The sequence below is a fragment of the Periplaneta americana genome, chromosome 3 (assembly GCF_040183065.1).
Source record: "Periplaneta americana isolate PAMFEO1 chromosome 3, P.americana_PAMFEO1_priV1, whole genome shotgun sequence".
NCBI classification, from domain to species: Eukaryota; Metazoa; Arthropoda; class Insecta; order Blattodea; family Blattidae; genus Periplaneta; species Periplaneta americana.
The window spans coordinates 198,278,890-198,297,849 of NC_091119.1; the positions used below are offsets into that span (position 1 = coordinate 198,278,890).

The window sequence follows — 18,960 nt, forward strand, 5'->3', positions numbered from 1 at the left end:
GGAAAATGCTGGGTTTGCAGTGAAAGACCTGCCATTGGGTAGAAAACTATGCATGAATCTATTGCGCAGGAAGATGTGATAACATTGTAGGCCCTACAACCTTTTACAGTGTGATAGACATAATCATCACCGTCCGGATTTTCATACTCTGGATTAGACGATTAGGTCTGATCTCGCTTCAAGATTTGCAAGAATTGTTTTTTTTTTATCGCCATACAGATCTTCTCTGTTATAGTTTAAACGATTTCAAGTGTTCTGACGTAATTATCATTGAATTTTGTATTGTAAAAATAAAAATTCTTAAACATAGATTACGTACCCAAAAATCGATATGACAAAGCAATAAAAATTACATTTATTACTGTTTAAAAAATTAGTCATAAAATATTATTTCCTTGGAAAGTGCTCCTTTACATTCAATTCAATTCAGCACTAAAACGAAGTCGCGTCTGCAAAGATAAAAATTTCATTTAGAGGAATGAATTTGCAAGGAGAAACGCAATAATTCCACACAAAAATAGTTCGAATAAGTTTTGTTTGTTTTTACTTCTCGAAATTAACGTTTCCCATAGAGTTACTAATTTATACACTAGTAACCCTATGTCGTTGCCAGAGCAACCGAAATGAAACAATTGAAAACGTACATCACGATGATAAACCGTGTTGTTTTATGAACAAAATAGTGTTTTTATTTTATGTAAACCTCATGTTTAGCAAGTTTTCAGAGATTTCAGAAGTATCCTGTCTTTTAAATAAACTCGCGTATTGTAAAAGTTATCGAATTTCAATAGATATTCCGAAAGTTAACATGCTGAAGCCGTAAAAAATAAGAATAACACCAAATACAGCTGAAAGCAGTCATACAGTATTGAAGAAAAACCGAGCGTAGTGGCTTACACGGTATCGTTTGAGACTCTCACTTCGGAGATCTCGGGTTCGATCCTCTGTATCACAGCTCATTGCCAACTGTAAAACTCACAGACATTCTTGATATGACCTAGGAGTGAAAGCGACTATAAATACAGGGGAAAAAAAGAAATAAACGCTTAAGTGCAATTCCATATCAGATTTTCGATGTTAATTTTAATAGGTGTAATAATATAAATGCAAGCCAGTCTTGAAGGTCTTCAATGTGTTAATGAGAAATAACAAGTCTGTATTTGGTATAACGAAATTGGCGTTAACATAACTTTGTGAGTCTTTCACCGATCGTTAACCTCAATGCAAGAGTAACAGAATCGTTATATTTTACTACCAGTATTGTTCAGTGTAGGTTAATATCGAAACTGTTGAGGTTGTGTAAGCGATAACTGGTAATTAGGAAGTGCTTTATTATAGAACTCTAATTGCAGCTGTATCATTGCTTCAGTCGCATGTCCTTTCTTGGACAGGGTCAGACGAGAAGCAGACGTCCCTTACGTAAGGGATTTTTAATTGTTTGACTGCTAGAGGATGCAGAAGCCTTTCCTACCAATCGTAACACGATTAAGATTTATTAATGAGTTACTTGTGATTCAACGCCTTTATCATAAGACAAGGATAATAAAGACATTTCTGTAAGACTGTAATCATGTCACGGACAACTGTGTGTGTCCATCTGCATACGCGAATGAGTGGTCATACAAAATACTTCGGTACCGAATTGAGTTTAATAGCCACATGAAGATACTGTGATCATTTCAATAGATAAGACTTGGACAAATTGTAGCGTTTTTTAAAATAACTTGAATTTAGTCATTCTTCCTCTGTACATGAGAGAATTGTTGGACTTGACGTTTAATTTAGTGTATTTTTTTTAACTAATCCTGGCTTAACTGATAGATGACTATTTTCAATTTGTATACATCATAGAGTACACTGGCGTTCGAAGATATCTGAACTACAGTTTCTTGATCGTGTAAGGGAACTTTCTAATATAAATGACACTCGGGAGAAAATTAAACACAGAATAAATATGGGAAATGCCTGTTATTATTCGGTTGAGAAGCTTTTATCATCCAGTCTGCTGTCCAAAAATCTGAAAGTTAGAATTTATAAAACAGTTATATTACCGGTTCTTCTGTATGGTTGTGAAACTTGGACTCTCACTCTGAGAGAGGAACATAGGTTAAGGGTGTTTGAGAATAAGGTGCTTAGGAAAATATTTGGGGCTAAGCGGGATGAAGTTACAGGAGAATGGAGAAAGTTACACAACACAGAACTGCACGCATTGTATTCTTCACCTGACATAATTAGGAACTTAAAATCCAGACGTTTGAGATGGGCAGGGCATGTAGGACGTATGGGCGAATCCAGAAATGCATATAGAGTGTTAGTTGGGAGGCCGGAGGGAAAAAGACCTCTAGGGAGGCCGAGACGTAGATGGGACGATAATATTAAAATGGATTTGAGGGAGGTGGGGTATGATGATAGAGACTGGATTAATCTTGCACAGGATAGGGACCGATGGCGGGCTTATGTGAGGGCGGCAATGAACCTTCGGGTTCCTTAAAAGCCATTTGTAAGTAAGTATTATTATTATTATTATTATTATTATTATTATTATTATTATTATTATTATTAACTGCTTGTTTGTTTACATAACTTGTCGAGCGAATGCCTACAACTGAAATAAGTCTTAGATGTACCTATACAACCACTCAGAAACTTTCCTTGTTTTTAAGATGGGGCTTTGACCTTTAAAGATATAGGGTAAAGGTTGGTAATATTGTGATAGTTCTTTTTGAGAATTTATTACAATTTTACTGGGCGAGATAAGAACCAGTTTTGTGCAGTCCACGAACATTCCCTTAATACGGTGACAGAAAAAAACGATCTATCACAATATTACTTATATCACAATATCACCAACCTTTACCCTAAATGAATTGTCATCGAATAAGAAGACTGCAGACTGAGGAAACGCATAAACACGGTATGTTAACAATATGCCCATTAAAACTCCATGTTCCTAGACGAAAAAAAAAAAAAAACATCCAACTCTTCTGTCGCAATGAAAGCCTATTTTAAATCAGTTCTTTTTCGTTCTTAAATTGTTGAACAATGAACGCTGGAAGTAGGCTACGACAATTTCACGACGTCAACATCCATTTGCATGTGTGTGATACCAACCACATCTGACCTGGCAGCGAATCAGATGGACACAAAATGCTCTTTTGTGTGGTCTTTTGCTCTCTGATAAGACTGTTGACGTACATCCGTGACTTTATAAGAGTTCACGGATGAGTTTAATCTCTTAATATGTAATTACAAGCAATAAACATATCGAAGCTAATCCTTCAGAATTTGAGAGGAAGAAATACCTATGTAAAGAGTTACTGTGATGAATCGAACAAGTGTTTCGAGAAAATAAATTTCATGGAGGGTAATAAAGAACGAGTATGTCAAATATTTATTTTATCAGCTTTTGTTACGGAATGCCAAAGCTTATTGCATTTATAAAAATTTTGCAATGAATCACACGTTGAAATAGATGAAAAGTAATTTATTTGTTGTACACATATCTTCATTTGTTTCTTACTAATTTATTCATAGTGACTTGGTTACCGTAACTAATGCCAATTCATTTGTTTCAGTAATCATATTATAAACAAAATCCTAACGCTCTCCTCAGAGAAATTGTCAAATCTAATTAAACGTTAAAATTTTAGATCGAGTGGAAAGTGAAATAATAGTAAAATAGCGAAATTTCATTAACAGTTAAATTTGAAAGCGGATTATACAATATTTGTGTTATAACTTCGTATTACTATACTCAATAGGTTATCAAACCCTGACTTTGGCCTCTTTCGACTATTTTCTCGTGTCGTACTGTAATATGTTACTTTACGATTTGTCGTACCTAGAAAACGTATTTTTTTATTTAGGGATCAGTAAATAATGGCTACACCTTCCGTGAAGTAAATTTTACGTTCTAATGCTTAAAATAGGTATTTCAATTCCCGATTGGTAATATTTTACTGCATTAAACTAGCTATTGTGCAGTAAAAATGGAAGTTGATCTTTTGTAGGCGTATGTTTCATCGAAGTGATCAAAATTTTGTATATTTCTATTCAAATTTAATGTACTAGCGTTTAATTTTAACTCAGTATCTCTGAACAGTTTATATGCCGTTCTCAAATGGCCATATTGAAAAATGTCTTAATTTTACATTGTTAGGAACGTATTTTATAAGCAAAACAGTTTGATCTTGTGCTTTTCTGCTATTCTAAGTTATCTGTTTTGTAATGCATTAAAATAAGCAGTATATTACGAAAGAACGTGCAAATTAGTCATAAGCGGAAGTTGCATTACTGACTTTAAAATTTGTCATTTAAGCTCTTCAGGACTTGTCATGATTTATTTATTTTTTATCAGTTCTGTAATGAATTTCCGCGAGAAATTTATTCTCTTGTTATTGCTGACTTTTATGTCTCTTGTAAGCCACTAAGAAATTAAAGCGAATTTAATGTCTACTGTAAGCTACTGTTTATCTTGTCAGATTGCAACACCCAACAATACGGTTGACGCAAGCGTCTATTAATATTCCTAGTTAAATGTTAGTTGGATAAAGACTAGAACTTTCAACAACTTTTCCAGGGCCTTTATTGAAGATGTGTCTGAACTTTTATACGTACGAAAATACAAATTAGGTATGAATAATGTTATATTTTTTAAATTAATAAGAATGCAGTTTTGTCGGCTAGAGAATCGAGTAGAAATGTCCATACACTGAACGTCATAGGCCTACTTAATTTTATTTTCCGGTTGCTGCTACAGGAGACGAAGAAGGAAAATGGTTCCACTTCACTTTCGTATTCGTGATACGAAATATAAATGGAAACAGGCTGCTAAACGTGACTGTGAAAGGAGGTCTTCTCTCCTAGAATATGAGTAGCAGCTTTTGTGTCCTAAATATAAGCTAGTTTATGTAATTGTGAGCTTACTGTTTCATTACGTTTCAGTGCATTATTACTATTAATTATTGTTTATTTATCTATCTGCTTAATAGTAGATAATTTGATATTGCTGAAGAATTGAATGTTTTGTTCCTAAATTTGTCAGAATTCATAAGAAATTCACATCATTCGATGCTGTACGTGTTTTGATATATCTGTGTTTTTCTGGGTAAAGGATATAGAGATGTGCAGACATTAGCAGGCTTTGACAATTTGTAAAACAAGAGAACGTCATTTATGTTTACTGAGTCAAAGCATGACGTTCTGTTGTTTTAAGAAAACTATGTATAAAAACAGTAAAGAAATAACCTAACCACTGGGTTACGTTTAGTAATTAGCAGGCCTTGACAATTTATAAAACAAGAGAACGTCATTTATGTTTACTAAGTCAAAGCATGACGTTCTCTTGTTTTAAGAAAACTATGTATAAAAACAGTAAATAAATAACCTAACCACTGGGTTACGTTTAGAAATTAGCAGGCCTTGACAATTTTTTTAAAACAAGAGAACGTCAGGCTTTGACTTAGCAAACATAAATGACGTTCTCTTGTTTTACAAATTGTCAAAGCCTGCTGATTTCTGCACATGGCCTATTGATTGAGTTGTTTCGACATTGTTTTATTCCTAGGTTTCTTGTGGCAATGTTTAAAGCCTATATCCGATACTCAGAAAAAACACATGGTGTATTAATATTTGATATAGGCGACTTTCCATAAAAAAACTCGCTTCTATTATAATGTACGTACATTACGGGATGTAAACTGAGTTTCAGAATTATCTCTAATGAATAATATCAATCCTATTTTTTTATGAAAAATTATTTTCCACGTGAAATTCGGCGAAATTTACTTAAATTTTAAACTTCGTGATTTATGAGTTCCTTCACCGCGTGGGGCTAACATTTCTATAGAGCGTTCAGTGTTTAGAAAATACCATTGGGTATATAGACGTCTTAGCGGATATCCTCCCCTCTTTTGTAATATAATTAAAATAAGTTATTTGCGTATTTCCTAACGTAGGTTATAATAAAATAACAGAAGCAAATGTGAATACGTAACTAAGCATTTCTTCAAATACATACACTTTATATTGCTTATAAATAGACTTGTATTAGTTTATTTGTATTTCTAATAATGGAATAAATGAAATGGATTATACTTCTCATATCTTCTATACCCGTACGTTAGAAAATACGTAAATATCTATTTTAGTTATGTTACGAAAAGGAGGATGTACACTTAAGAAGACGCCTATTTACCCAATGGTATTTTCTAAACTCTGAACTGTCCATAGCGTCACACATACCTGGGTCCAAGTACATTTCGCTCTGGGTTCGGATCCCGGAACCGTGATGTTTATATGAGTGTCTGCTCTCATCAAAATCTTCACCATCTTGATGCTTGTTTTTTATCTTAATCAAGTTTCGAAATAAAGTTCACGCACTTGTCTATTCTTCCGAAGAAATGTCTGAAAATCCGACGCTCAACACTAGAATATTTAAGACGTAAGCTTATCTTCTTATATCCTTAAATAAACAAAACAAATAGTTCTAGCCACGTTCACAATGTTGACTAACACGCTCGATCACTCACAGTTTATAAGCTCTGTATCATGGAGCGGTGTGTTTTATATCCCTATATATATGCTGTTCCTTGAGGAGTCATCTTCGTTGTCACATATAAGGGTTAGGATAATGTAAGAATACCTTCCTCTCCTTCCCCGTTTCTCCCACTGCCTCCCAATCCCCTCCCTACAGTCGAGGAACTCATGAGGTCGTAAAGGGAGGTCCAATGATTGTATCATAGCTTTACTTCTGACACTTAAGCTTCTCCATTTGCACGATTTAGCCATTCGCCCTTCTAAGAGACACGTTTTCGTCGTTCTTTGCGGCTTCAAGTCCCCAAGTAATAATAGCGGCATTCCTCCCCACACAAATCTAGCCCTCCGTGCGGTGCAATTACAGCCACTTGTCACATTTGCTTACATATAATTTACGTTAATTTCTATAACGCTGGATTCCAGGCAATTCGCTTGCAGCGTTCCTCCGTATTAGGAATCTGCCTACCTCTGGCCTCGCTTTCAACCTTAGCCGACGTCTATCATTTTCAATAAAGCGTTAACAGTTTTAACGTCTGTGTTACGAATGCTGGTGATATAGAAGGGAATTGCACTCTCGGCTCATGTTTGCCTTGGTCTTATTTACGAAAATAAAATTACATAAACATTTCCTTGAAGATAAATCATCCGTAATAGCACTAGTAAATGTTCACAATGTTTTAGAAGCACTTTTTGTGTGAATAAGTCTTTGTTTTTTTGTGTAAAATGACATAAAAGGCCTGTTTTCTCAACTGGTATAGGCTACACAGTTACCGATTATATGTCTGAGTTCTTATACTGAAATAATTACAGAGATAGTATAGCAAAACAAAGCCATTTGCCTTTTAAATAATATATATCGTATGTTTTTTCTAGGTATGAAACATACATTTCTTATGGCAATATTACATCCATTTGTATGAAAAAAATGAAGAGAGAACTTAATCAGTGGGCTATGTTTAGAAATTAGGAGGCTTTGACAATTTGTAAAACAAGAGAACATCATTTATGGTTGCTAAGTCAAAATCTGATGTTCTCTTGCTTTACAATTTGTGAAACAAGAAAACATCACTTATGGTTGCTAAGTCGACGTCTGATATATATTCTCTTGTTTTACTGTCGAAGCATTCTGTAAATTTTATTTCCTATCTTAAGGAAGTGTCAATGTGAACACCATCCTTAGACATCAAGGCAATACTAGATTTGTCTTCAAGTACGCTGAATCATGCCGTACGTGATGGTCGGTTGCTGTTGCGTCGTTGATTATTCCTTTCAGGTGATGCTGGTTACAGATTTTCTCCGAGTAAGAAATGGTCCTTACTTCTTTAAATAGTCTTTGCCGATTTGAACTTCATTTAGTATGTGATTCGACACATCTGAACTTATCAATTTTTATTTGATGTTTCAATTCAATCTTGTAACTGTATTATAATATGTACCCCTTGTCTGGCCCCCCCAGAAACTCCGGTCTCACATCTGTGAATTTCTTTATGTGGGGTTAAGCAAAGAACATTGTGTATTCGTAGAAAATTCATAAGACGCATTACCTGGAAGAGTATTTCCGATAGCAAATATCACGCACACATGATTCAGTATGGCCGTTAACACACTTTACCATCCACTTATGAAAGTATAGGCCTAGTGATAAGCTATAACGATGAATTCGCATGCGACCAAGAGATACAATTCGTGAATTGGTCTTGGTAGGGTTTTCCTGCGTTTTTGTTGTCGACAACCACTAATATTTTGCGGAAGGAATACGGATGTGTCATGCGGTAAGGAAAGAGCATTGTATTCTGTGAACGTATCCACATCCGCAAGGTCTTCGTTCAATGCTAGCCTGTCCTCTGAAATCACGTGATAATCTTTTGTCGCTAAATGCGAATTTGAACTTTCTGAACACGTCCGAGATTAGATATTACATCTTAAAATTCTACAACAATGTTGTATCCTTGTGGATTTGCTGGAAATTGTTATATCATCACACTTTGTAGGTCTGCGTTCTAGGAGGTCTTTCGCGGTTACAGCGGCTAGGAAGTGCCCTTGTACTTCGTATAGGAAGGACTGTCCTTAGATTGCGCGGTTGATATGAGTTGTAGTATTCTACGAAAACCTTGGAAATACCAATATAGTTCTGACGATTCTTACAGAATATTAATTATACATCTTGTAAGATCGTAAAGATTTGTCTGAAATGAACATCAGGAAGGAATTAAAGAAATTGTACGGTTTCCATATTCGCACTAAAGCGTAAATGAAGATTCGATTTGTACTAAATTATGTGATATTTCTTGTGGATATAGCTGTTATGGGGAATATTACCAGGATTTGATCATACTTTTTCAACCGCCCTATTAAAAATTATCTGCGGCCAAAAGTGATCAAAATGACAGAACATAATATTATGTAAAAAAAAAAAAAGTTGTTCGAAATACTAAAAAAAATATATATATATATATATTATACCGGGTGTGGCAATTTAATGTAACGGTTTTCAGAACGCAGCTGTTTTTATCGTTTTTCTGTGGGAAAGGTAACATTGTTGTCTATGTGAACTTCAAGTTATACAATTTCTCGTATCATTGTAGTGGAAGGCAATATTATGATTAATTTTATTATTCGGTGCAGGAGCTACCTGCAAACCTTGTTTTCTGGACTTATTTCACGATCTGCAGACATCAACTGGCCGCAACGATCCCCTGATCTGACGGTACCCGACTACTTCCTGTGGAGATATTTGGAAAGTAAAATTTATCGTAATATTGCATACAGCGTCAAGGATTTAAAAGAAAGCATAACCAATTAAATTAGAGGCATCAAAAATGATCAAAATGACAGAACATATTACGTAAAAAAATTTTACTTAAAACGCCAAAAAAAATCTTATACCGGGTGTGGCAATTTAGTGTGACTGTTTTCAGAACGCAGTTGTTTCTATCGTTTTTCTGTGGGAAAGGAAGCATTGTTGTCTATGTGAACTCCAAGTTATGCAATTTCTCGTATCATTGTAGTGGAAGACAATATGATTAATTTTACTATTCGGTGCAGGAACTACCTGAAAAATCTGGTTTTCTGGACTCATTTCACGATCTGGAGATATCAACTGGCCGCTACGATCTCCTGATCTGACGTCACCCGACTACTTCCTAAAGTGTATTGTAACAGGGTATACACCATCAGGGAGTTAAAAGAAGACATAGTTAAATTAAAGACATTGATCCCGCCTTATTGGAAAGAATTATGCAGAATTTCCAGAGTAGATTACAAGAACGTGTTTCTTGTCATAAAGTTTATTAAAAAAATGTAATTTTTTTAGAAAATAAGTGCAGATTGATAAGTTGTATTGTACTGCTGTTTTCTTTTGATTTGGCTCAGTGTCTTTTCACTACAATATAACATATTTATTATTAAATTTGCTTTTATTATTTCAAAATTTTGCATTTAGCAACGTGAATGATCGAAATTTATTAACTACAAATGCGTTTTCACCCTGTGGTAATTACAGGAAAATAACAGTATATAGGCTAAAGACAAGACATACCGACAGAAAAACTAAAGACATATATATATATATATATATATATATATATTGTTTTCATTGCTAATTTCATATTGTCCTGAATAAAATTTCATGTCATTCGTCAAGAAAAAAAAGTGAGCATCATAGCTATTTCAGAAACTTATTTTAAATTAGTAAAAAAACATTTTTGTGAGTTCAAGACGAACATTTTGCAATGTACGAATTTTACAGACATTGAGATTGAATTTAACTGATCACAAAATGAAACCTTAAATTTTGCATTGTCTTTACAGATATTTGGGAATTATGGAATTTCTAAATGACGTCACAGTAGAGATTATAAAATCTGATGACGTCAGGGAACTCAAGACAAACAGGCACGTAGTCTATTAAAAAAAACTAAAGCATGGCACTTTTTATGTATCCTAATGATCCTCTTATATGTTTTGTGAATGCAAAATTGATTTATAGAGCGGGCTAACATTACAACAATTAGGCATTGCAGTACAATTCGGACTTGCATAATTTTTGCACTGATGAAAGAGTTTCTGCACGTATTTAATCGCATATTGTGTGCCAAATTTGGACGTAATGTTACAGTGTGAGATCGGTACCTCGCAGGAAGTGAAGATATTCGCAGTCCTTTGTTCGAACTTTGCGAAAGGTTGCGTGCCATTCATGATGGTAGCTGTTGCTATGTCTACAGCGTTTCAACGACGTGTCTGAACAATAGACTGTCCTGCCATCACTTTTAAGAACTGTATCTCTTGTTCGCACGCGAATTCATCGTTATAGCTTATCACCATGTGGATGATAAACTGTGTTAACGGCCATGGTGATATACCACGCTATAGTCCCGTCGCTCTAATTTCCGGCAGCCAATCACGTTGCAGGTCGGCTACATTTAAACGTGTGCGTCTTGTGATTCGCTGATGATGACGTCTTGCATTTCCTAAAGCTCGATAGTTACTTAATATAATCGCCCGCCATTTTGGCTCTTTCGTTGGCGTTTGCAGAAAGCACACGAGGACGTTATTTGCCGCTCAATTATTTGCTGAATTACAGTGCGTTTGATTTATTATCATAGGAGCTACGACATGATAATGTTTAACGGTGTAGCAAATAGATTCCTCGTCTGGTAGCTCGGCAACGAAAGAACAAAAATGGCGAACGATACTTCCTACCTTGACTTCCTAAGACATAAGCAAAGAGGAGGAGTCACGCCGGGAATAACAGCGTCGCGACTATACTTGTACCATGCAGAGGACATACACTTTCTCGAGCATTTGTGCCATTTCTCGATTTAATTTATAAGCAGCTAACTTTATGTCAATTGAGGATCAAGTTTGGAAAAGGGTGTAAGTACCAAAGTATTACTATTTTTGACGTCCTCCCCGCATCGAGTATGGACACCCATTCCAGGATTATTATTATTATTATTATTATTATTATTATTATTATTATTATTATTATTATTATTATTATTATTATTATTAATTGGAAATTTATCTTTTCAAGAGGTGGAGAAGTTCAAATATCTTGGAGCAACAGTAACAAATATAAATGATACTCGGGAGGAAATTAAACACAGAATAAATATGGGATATGCCTGTTATTATTCGGTTGAGAAAACTTTTATCATCCAGTCTGCTGTCAAAAAATCTGAAAGTTAGAATTTATAAAACAGTTATATTACCGGTTGTTCTTTATGGTTGTGAAGCTTGGACTCTCACTTTGAGAGAGGAACAGAGATTAAGGGTGTTTGAGAATAAGGTTCTTAGGAAGATATTTGGGGCTAAGAGGGATGAAGTTACAGGAGAATGGAGAAAGTTACACAACACAGAACTGCACGATTGTATTCTTCACCTGACATAATTAGGAACATTAAATCCAGACGTTTGATATGGGCAGGGCATGTAGCACGTATGGGTGAATCCAGAAGTGCATATAGATTATTAGTTGGGAGGCCGGAGGGAAAAAGACCTTTGGGGAGGCCGAGACGTAGATGGGAAGATAATATTAAAATGGATTTGAGGGAGGTGGAATATGACGATAGAGAATGGATTAATCTTGCTCAGAATAGGGACCAATGGCGGGCTTATGTGAGGGCGGCAATGAACCTCCGGTTTCCTTAAAAGCCAGTAAGTAAGTATTATTATTATTATTATTATTATTATTATTATTTTTTTTTTTAATTAATGTATAAGTCTTGCTACACTCAGTATAGTGCCAGATAAATTTATTTTAGTTCATAAAAAGGCCGACGTGATGGGAAAGAATGGAGTGCCAAATAACAATGAAACACTAAATTCTGTCTAACTGGATGTTAAATGCATTTAGATGTTTAAAAATGCTAACAAATTTAAGTGTGTAATGCTTTAGATAATTCAGATCTAGACAAACGCTCTATCGTCTGTACTTTTCTTTATACAAGATGGGTCAAAAGTCGCTTTCCCCAATATTTGTTCTGAGGTTTCATACTTGTACACATATACAGATATCGTAACTTGAATAAACTAATAGCTGGTGTAATAAGTGGTGGGTTGGCAACCATGTTCGTGCGTCAACTGTTTTTCCGATGTCATGTCTTGTTATTGTTGTTTTGTTTTATTGTGTTGGGTTGCGTTGCTATGCAATAACTGCTAGTTTCTTGAAATGAATCGAAAATTAACCACAGAACAATATGACCTGACACCATGTGATTTTCTCTGTGGGGTATCCTGAAAAATTATGTTTTTTCTCAGAAACTGCAGGGTCTGCATCAGTTGCGATAGATGATCGAACAGTTATTCGTGAAAATCTATGGAAATCGTGAGTTATGTTCTGCCATCTGGGACCTCCATTTTGAACAAAATCTTTAAAGGAATGTGTAATTAAATCTAAATTGATGGAATGTAATTAAATGTAAGGAAGTGTTTGGGGAAAGCGACTTTTAACCCATTCTTTATTTAGTATAAGTTAATAATAATAATAATAATAATAATAATGATAATAATAATAAATTGAAGGAAAGGAGAGTCCATTATCTTGTGTGATTTTGTTGTCGTGATAATTCTCTTTAACAGAAGAGTTTTGGGATTTTCACCGTCTTGGGACTTAAAACTGTCAACATTTCTGATACTTGCAGGTTCCTTGGTCAATGTAATCTAGCAGTAGGTTGTCCTGTTCTGTTGGGTGTAACTAATCAAAACAACTGAACGATGATGCGAATTCTGCGTAGTACCAATCAACTCCGGAACAACAAGAGGCCCTGTTTTCTTTATACGACTTCCTCTATACTAATCACTTAAAATCCCTTTTATGGCTGTAAGTAGTAAGTACAATAATTGCATCTCGAAGTGCTTTTAATCGTTTTATGTAGTTTACTAATGGTTTTCCGGTTGTATAATGCCTAGACATATGTTATGTGTACTGTACACAGGGTTTCCACGTTTCATTTTTCAAAAGTAAGGGCAAAATTTGGAAATTCTTTATAAATAGGCTCCAAGTTTTTTTTTTTTTTTTACTTTTAATAGTAGTCTGCTGTTTTACTTACTTACAAATGCCTTTTAAGGAACCCGGAGGTTCATTGCCGCCCTCACATAAGCCCGCCATCGGTCCCTATCCTGAGCAAGATTAATCCAATCTCTATCATCATGTCTCACCTCCCTCAAATCCATTTTAATATTATCCTCCCATCTACGTCTCTGCCTCCCCAAAGGTCTTTTTCCCTCCGGGCCTGCTGTTCTACACAAAACGTAATTTTAGTATAACTTAGTACAATAATGCACGCACACACTGAACTGGTCTGAATTTTCTAAAGAGTTTTTATTCCACGCAAAGGAGAAATGTGTAGTTAAATGTTTCAATTAGATTCGATTTTCAGTTCTATTTATGTATTTATAATAAAATTTTATATTTACAATACAGTTGATACACTTTTTGTTAATACAATATGAAACGTAACTGTCCGTATATATCGATTGTAACAATGACAGCATAAGCGGATAATAAAGAAGGCTGTGGAATACCATATAAACTGCAGTTTCACTATTTTCGCGTAGTATTCTTATTAATTTTGTAAAATAAAAATATATGAGCAATTTAAAATCAGTTCGTATTAAATAATATCGTGAACATGTTATAAAAGTAGTATTTACATGTTTTTAAAATTAGGGGAGAGTTGGGTAGTATCGGACATCGGGTAATATCGCACAGTGCGTTTCTTTCATCTACCACCAGATGATAGTACCTAAATGACATGGTTACGTTTCTGTGATGTCGCGTACAGAAACGTAACCATGTTATTCAGATACTACCATCTGGTGGTAGATGAAAGAAACGCACTGTCCGATATTATCCGATGTCCCTCTCCCCTAATCTTAGTAAAATTGCTTTCCACCTCGCCAAGTTTGCTAAAGTCCTCGGAAAGCGATATAATTACGTATCGACATTTCTTTTGCAGTCCAGTGTACTTAGTGTTGTTATATTTTTCGTCGTACTACGTCCTTCCGGAGGTCTTGTACTTATTAGCCGTGTTGTTTTCGTAGACAATCAGGCTCGTCGTGATTTCCTTATCTAATTTGCGAAGGCTGTAGTCAGCGATGCGTTAAAGGTTTGTAATTGCAGAAAATTGCGTTATTTAATCGCTTCCATGACTGGCGTCTTACGTATGATTGTGGTTTCAGTTGCATCATGTTTCACGTTCCATTATTTTACGTTTAACTGGGCTTAAGAACTTGAAAAGAGCAGTGAAATACTACCAAATACACGCGAACTTGAAAACAGTTCTGACGCACACACTTTCGTTTGTATGCTGTTATGGAAACTCTTGCTTCTGCATTTCCATGAATAGACATTTGTATCACCTGCGATCGTCAGTTGTCGCTTGACGAACATCAACTTAACGACAGTCTATTTTTTAACTGTTTGTCAAAATAAGAACCGTTCCATCAACGTCAATCAATAAAAAATTGACAATCGGCAGTTTGACGAATAGGCCTATATAGAGTACTGAAGAAGGCCATGCATTTTTAGTACAAGCAAAGAGTATGATAGAGAAGCGTCTCGATTGGTCAGCGACAACGATTGCCTGCATGTGAAACATATTGTTGGAAATGAGTGCATTATTTTTGGTAGGAATCGTGTTAATACAACTGTGAAAATGAATATTACATGAAATACGGAAAGGGAACATAATGAAAAGTAATATAATTTCAAACCAGACGAGAAAATTAATTGAACAGCTTATTTAGAGAGTAGAAAATATACGGAAAAGATGTGAAATAATAAGAAATTACAGACTAAGAAGTAAGGCCAAGAAAAACAATGTGAAATTAGCATATTGCTTAAAATCTTAAGAAATCGATATGGAGTGCTTTTAACTAGCTAGGATATTCCAGTTTTTGTTGAATTTTTGCAAGCTGATTTTGTGTGTACGTTGTTATGCGATAAGTAATATCTACGATTTCTTTCAGGTAAAGAATATTTAAGTTACATTTTTTATGAACGATCTCGACATTAAAATTATCTGCAAATTTATTGGAACGATTTACGCAATTTGTGTGCTAGCTTAGAAAAACTCTATTTGCTTTCATTCAGAACATGTCTGTTCTTTTAAGTTTTCGTTTTTTTTTCATTGCTTGAATAATATCTTATATTGTGTATTTGTGACCTCGTGGAGTGTAAGAGAAGGTTTTATGGCCTTAACCCTTAAATTGACGAAGTATTCTATGAGACACAACATTTAATTTATGGTATAATAATTTTAATAAAATAATAGGTAACAAAATTAAATAGTTCAAGCAACATTACATAATAATAATATGCAACATTGCGTTAGCTGTTTTCTTTGCAGCCCGACGCGGTTTAAGAAATACCAAATTTATGGTTTGACTCCTCCTGAAAGGCCTTAACAGCTTGACGAACGTTAAAACATTTGACATTCGTCATCTTATCCTGATCATGACTGATGAAACTGACAAAACTTCCCATAAGTCAAACAATATGTTTTTAGCGTGAAGCATAGATAATAACTTTTACTCAAAAGCGCGGGTTAAGGCTGGTTCACAATAAACCAGGAACGAGAACCAGAGTGAAAACGAGAAGCAGAGAACGTGAATATGAAAATTTTTGATTCACAATAAACCGAGAACGTAGACGACTATGCATATCGATATGCATGTCAATAACGATATGTAAAGTCGATATTACGCATTCTGATGTTAGTTGTGTATAATTGACCAATGGCGTTCTCTCATGAGTACAAGGCAGCCAACATAAACACAGGTTAACCAACTTCAAAATTTCAACTGTACTGTAAATATGCCCATGCATCTTTATTATCACAACCTATTTTAAGTCTACTATAACGTAAAATAATTAGAGAAGAAACATTTGTAATAGAACAAAAATGAACACAACAGTAGTTATTGAATTGAAGCATAAATATGTAGTGTGTAATACAACCAAGACAGTAATAAAATATGATTCACTTACGATCGGTGTTCAAAGATGCAGCTATTGAAAGCCACGTATTATTCTTCTTTTCTCATCTTTATACGAGGCGCGCCGCTTATCGTAAACGTGAGGATTTTCCTCAACACTCAATATTAGAATCTCATCAAATAAAACTTGCTCCATGATGCACAGCACAGAAAAAAATAATGCAAAGGTTTTGCCACGGTCTTCTTGCTACAAAATATACGACGACATAATAGCTTTTAGATGGCAATAGAATGAATCTAGTTGGCTGTGATCGGAAACGTGAACGCCAGAGTTGAAACTTGGCCAACTCTCCGTTCCCGATCCCGGGCTCCGGCAAGCTTTTCGTTAATTGTGAATGCTCACATTTAAATGTACACATTTTAACAATTTTACCGTTTTCGTTCCGATTCTCGTTTCCGGTTTATTGTGAACCAGCCTTTAGTGTCTTTGATTTTGAAGAACAATATGCTAAGAATCATATATTTGTAAGTCTCTTACCTGGGGTCCCCACATGATCGAAGCCGGAGTTTTAACGCTGGAGTCATCGATGCTTTTAGGAGGCAGATCGCTGGTGTCATGCAGGGATGGTGGTACACGTATGCACACTGCATCCTGGATGGACGGTTCTTCGACAGTGACTTTGTTTTTCAAGTTGTCGTCTGTCGTAAGTTCAGGTACTTGAGATTGGGAGATGAGAAGGTTGAGTTCTTTCTGCGTGGTGTCCGTCATCTTATTGTCTCTGGCTTGGTTGTATTGGCGGTGTTTGTGGATGTTGGCGATGGTGCTGTCGGTAGAACCGGCGAAGCAAGTGTTGGCTGAAGAAGATGGTGTGATTGCAGCCCTCTTCCTGTGACGCTCCAATAAGGAGTCTTCTGAGGATGTGAAGGAATCCTCGATTTGGGGTATCCGCTGCAATTTAAAACAAAGAAATGTGTGTAAGACTATGCAAGTATGGAATTAATAGTAGTCTGGATATAATAATAATAATACTAAACTGCCCCCCCCATTGAGGGTAGCCCTTAAGGACTCAGTATGTCCTCAAAAAAATTATTATACATATGTAAACATAGGTATTAAATTAAAAAAAAAAAAGAGGAAACAAAGAAAAGGGTGTGAAACATTACAATTGCTTTTAACGTGGCACCATGTGATTAATTAGGATTTGGCAGGATTTTTTTAACACAATTATCACAATGTCATCCCTCAGAAATGTTGGCAGAACAAATTTCCGTCGAAATTCTTCGAAAAAAGCTGGTATAGTCCCTCGAGCACCTATAGTCCCTATACTGTCCAGTAGTAACGTTTTAAGACCTTAAATAATATTACCTCTGTTAAAATAATTTACATCTAATAATAGTTTAAAATTTAAGATTGTTTACCTTTGGTAAATATAACTTACATCTCTCGCTGGAATAATTTTACTACATTTAAACATTTTTTTTTTCCCCTCAGAATCTGTAGGTTTTTTGGAAATAAAAATTGGCATGCTTAATATACATAGCCTGGTGTGTAAGTTACATTACTAAGCAATTTTATGTATTTTTTAAACCTAATAGTTATTTTTTAACGATGGAAATTTGTGGGATATATTATTCAGTCACAGAGCTTTTACATGACTATTCAACTTATAGGATGAATTTGCGAAACGTTTCAGAACCGCCTTAAAATCAACCAATCACAGTTATATTTCTTCATAAGACGTTTTGCAGTGATTTATATTTGAATATAGCTAGCGTTTACAATAACTGTAGCTTCAAGTAATAAATCAAAGTCTCTAAAAACCTTTCGTGTTTTTATTCTGTTAATATAACATTTCAGCTTATCTTACTTTTGAGGTTAAGTATTGTTGTTTCGTATTTGCGCTCTGAGTAACTGGCAATAGTATCTAGTATGCCGTGATAGATAGCAGTTTGTTTTTGAACTTAATTACAAGGAAACATAATAATGTCTTATTGCTGTGTTTTAAAGTAATAATTATTATTATTTACGTAAGTAATTCGGGTTTGTAAGTTATTTAATTTTATCTTTTTAAATTGCAGTCGCGGTTTCATTTTATTAGCATAATTTTACGAGCCCTTCGCTACCAATAAGATGAAACAACACTCGTGTAATTACTACAGATAACTCCAAAGCACTTACAATCTTTTAATGAAACTTTGCTTGCATGTATAATTCTCCTACGTGAACAACATAGTCTAAAATCTTAAATGTAGAATGTATATCTAAAAAATAGTATTTATAAAAGATTTTCGAAAAATTTAATATGAAATCGATATTATCTTTTTTAATAAACTATACATTTTACATTAAAGATTTTGGACTATGTTGTTCACGTAGGAGAACTAGGCCTATATATCCATGCAAAGTTTCGTTAAAAATATCGTACGTACTTTTTGAGTTATCATACAAAAACTGTCCTGATGAACAAAATACTCCACAAA

General features: G+C 34.8%; 2 protein-coding genes across 8 annotated transcripts in view; one reads left to right on the forward strand and one right to left on the reverse strand.

The window, feature by feature from the left end:
* Roc2 (Regulator of cullins 2) overlaps positions 1–18,960 on the forward strand; it is a 298,758-nt gene that overhangs the window by 32,142 nt on the left and 247,656 nt on the right. The gene's annotated exons all lie outside the window — the stretch shown is intronic.
* Positions 1–18,960, reverse strand: part of LOC138696944 (facilitated trehalose transporter Tret1-like) — a 119,732-nt gene that overhangs the window by 18,672 nt on the left and 82,100 nt on the right. For all 7 annotated transcript variants that reach the window (XM_069822458.1, XM_069822461.1, XM_069822462.1 and 4 more), the window contains one exon: positions 17,018–17,428. In XM_069822458.1, the coding sequence (XP_069678559.1) occupies positions 17,018–17,428 (411 nt within the window). The remainder of the gene's footprint in view (positions 1–17,017; positions 17,429–18,960) is intronic.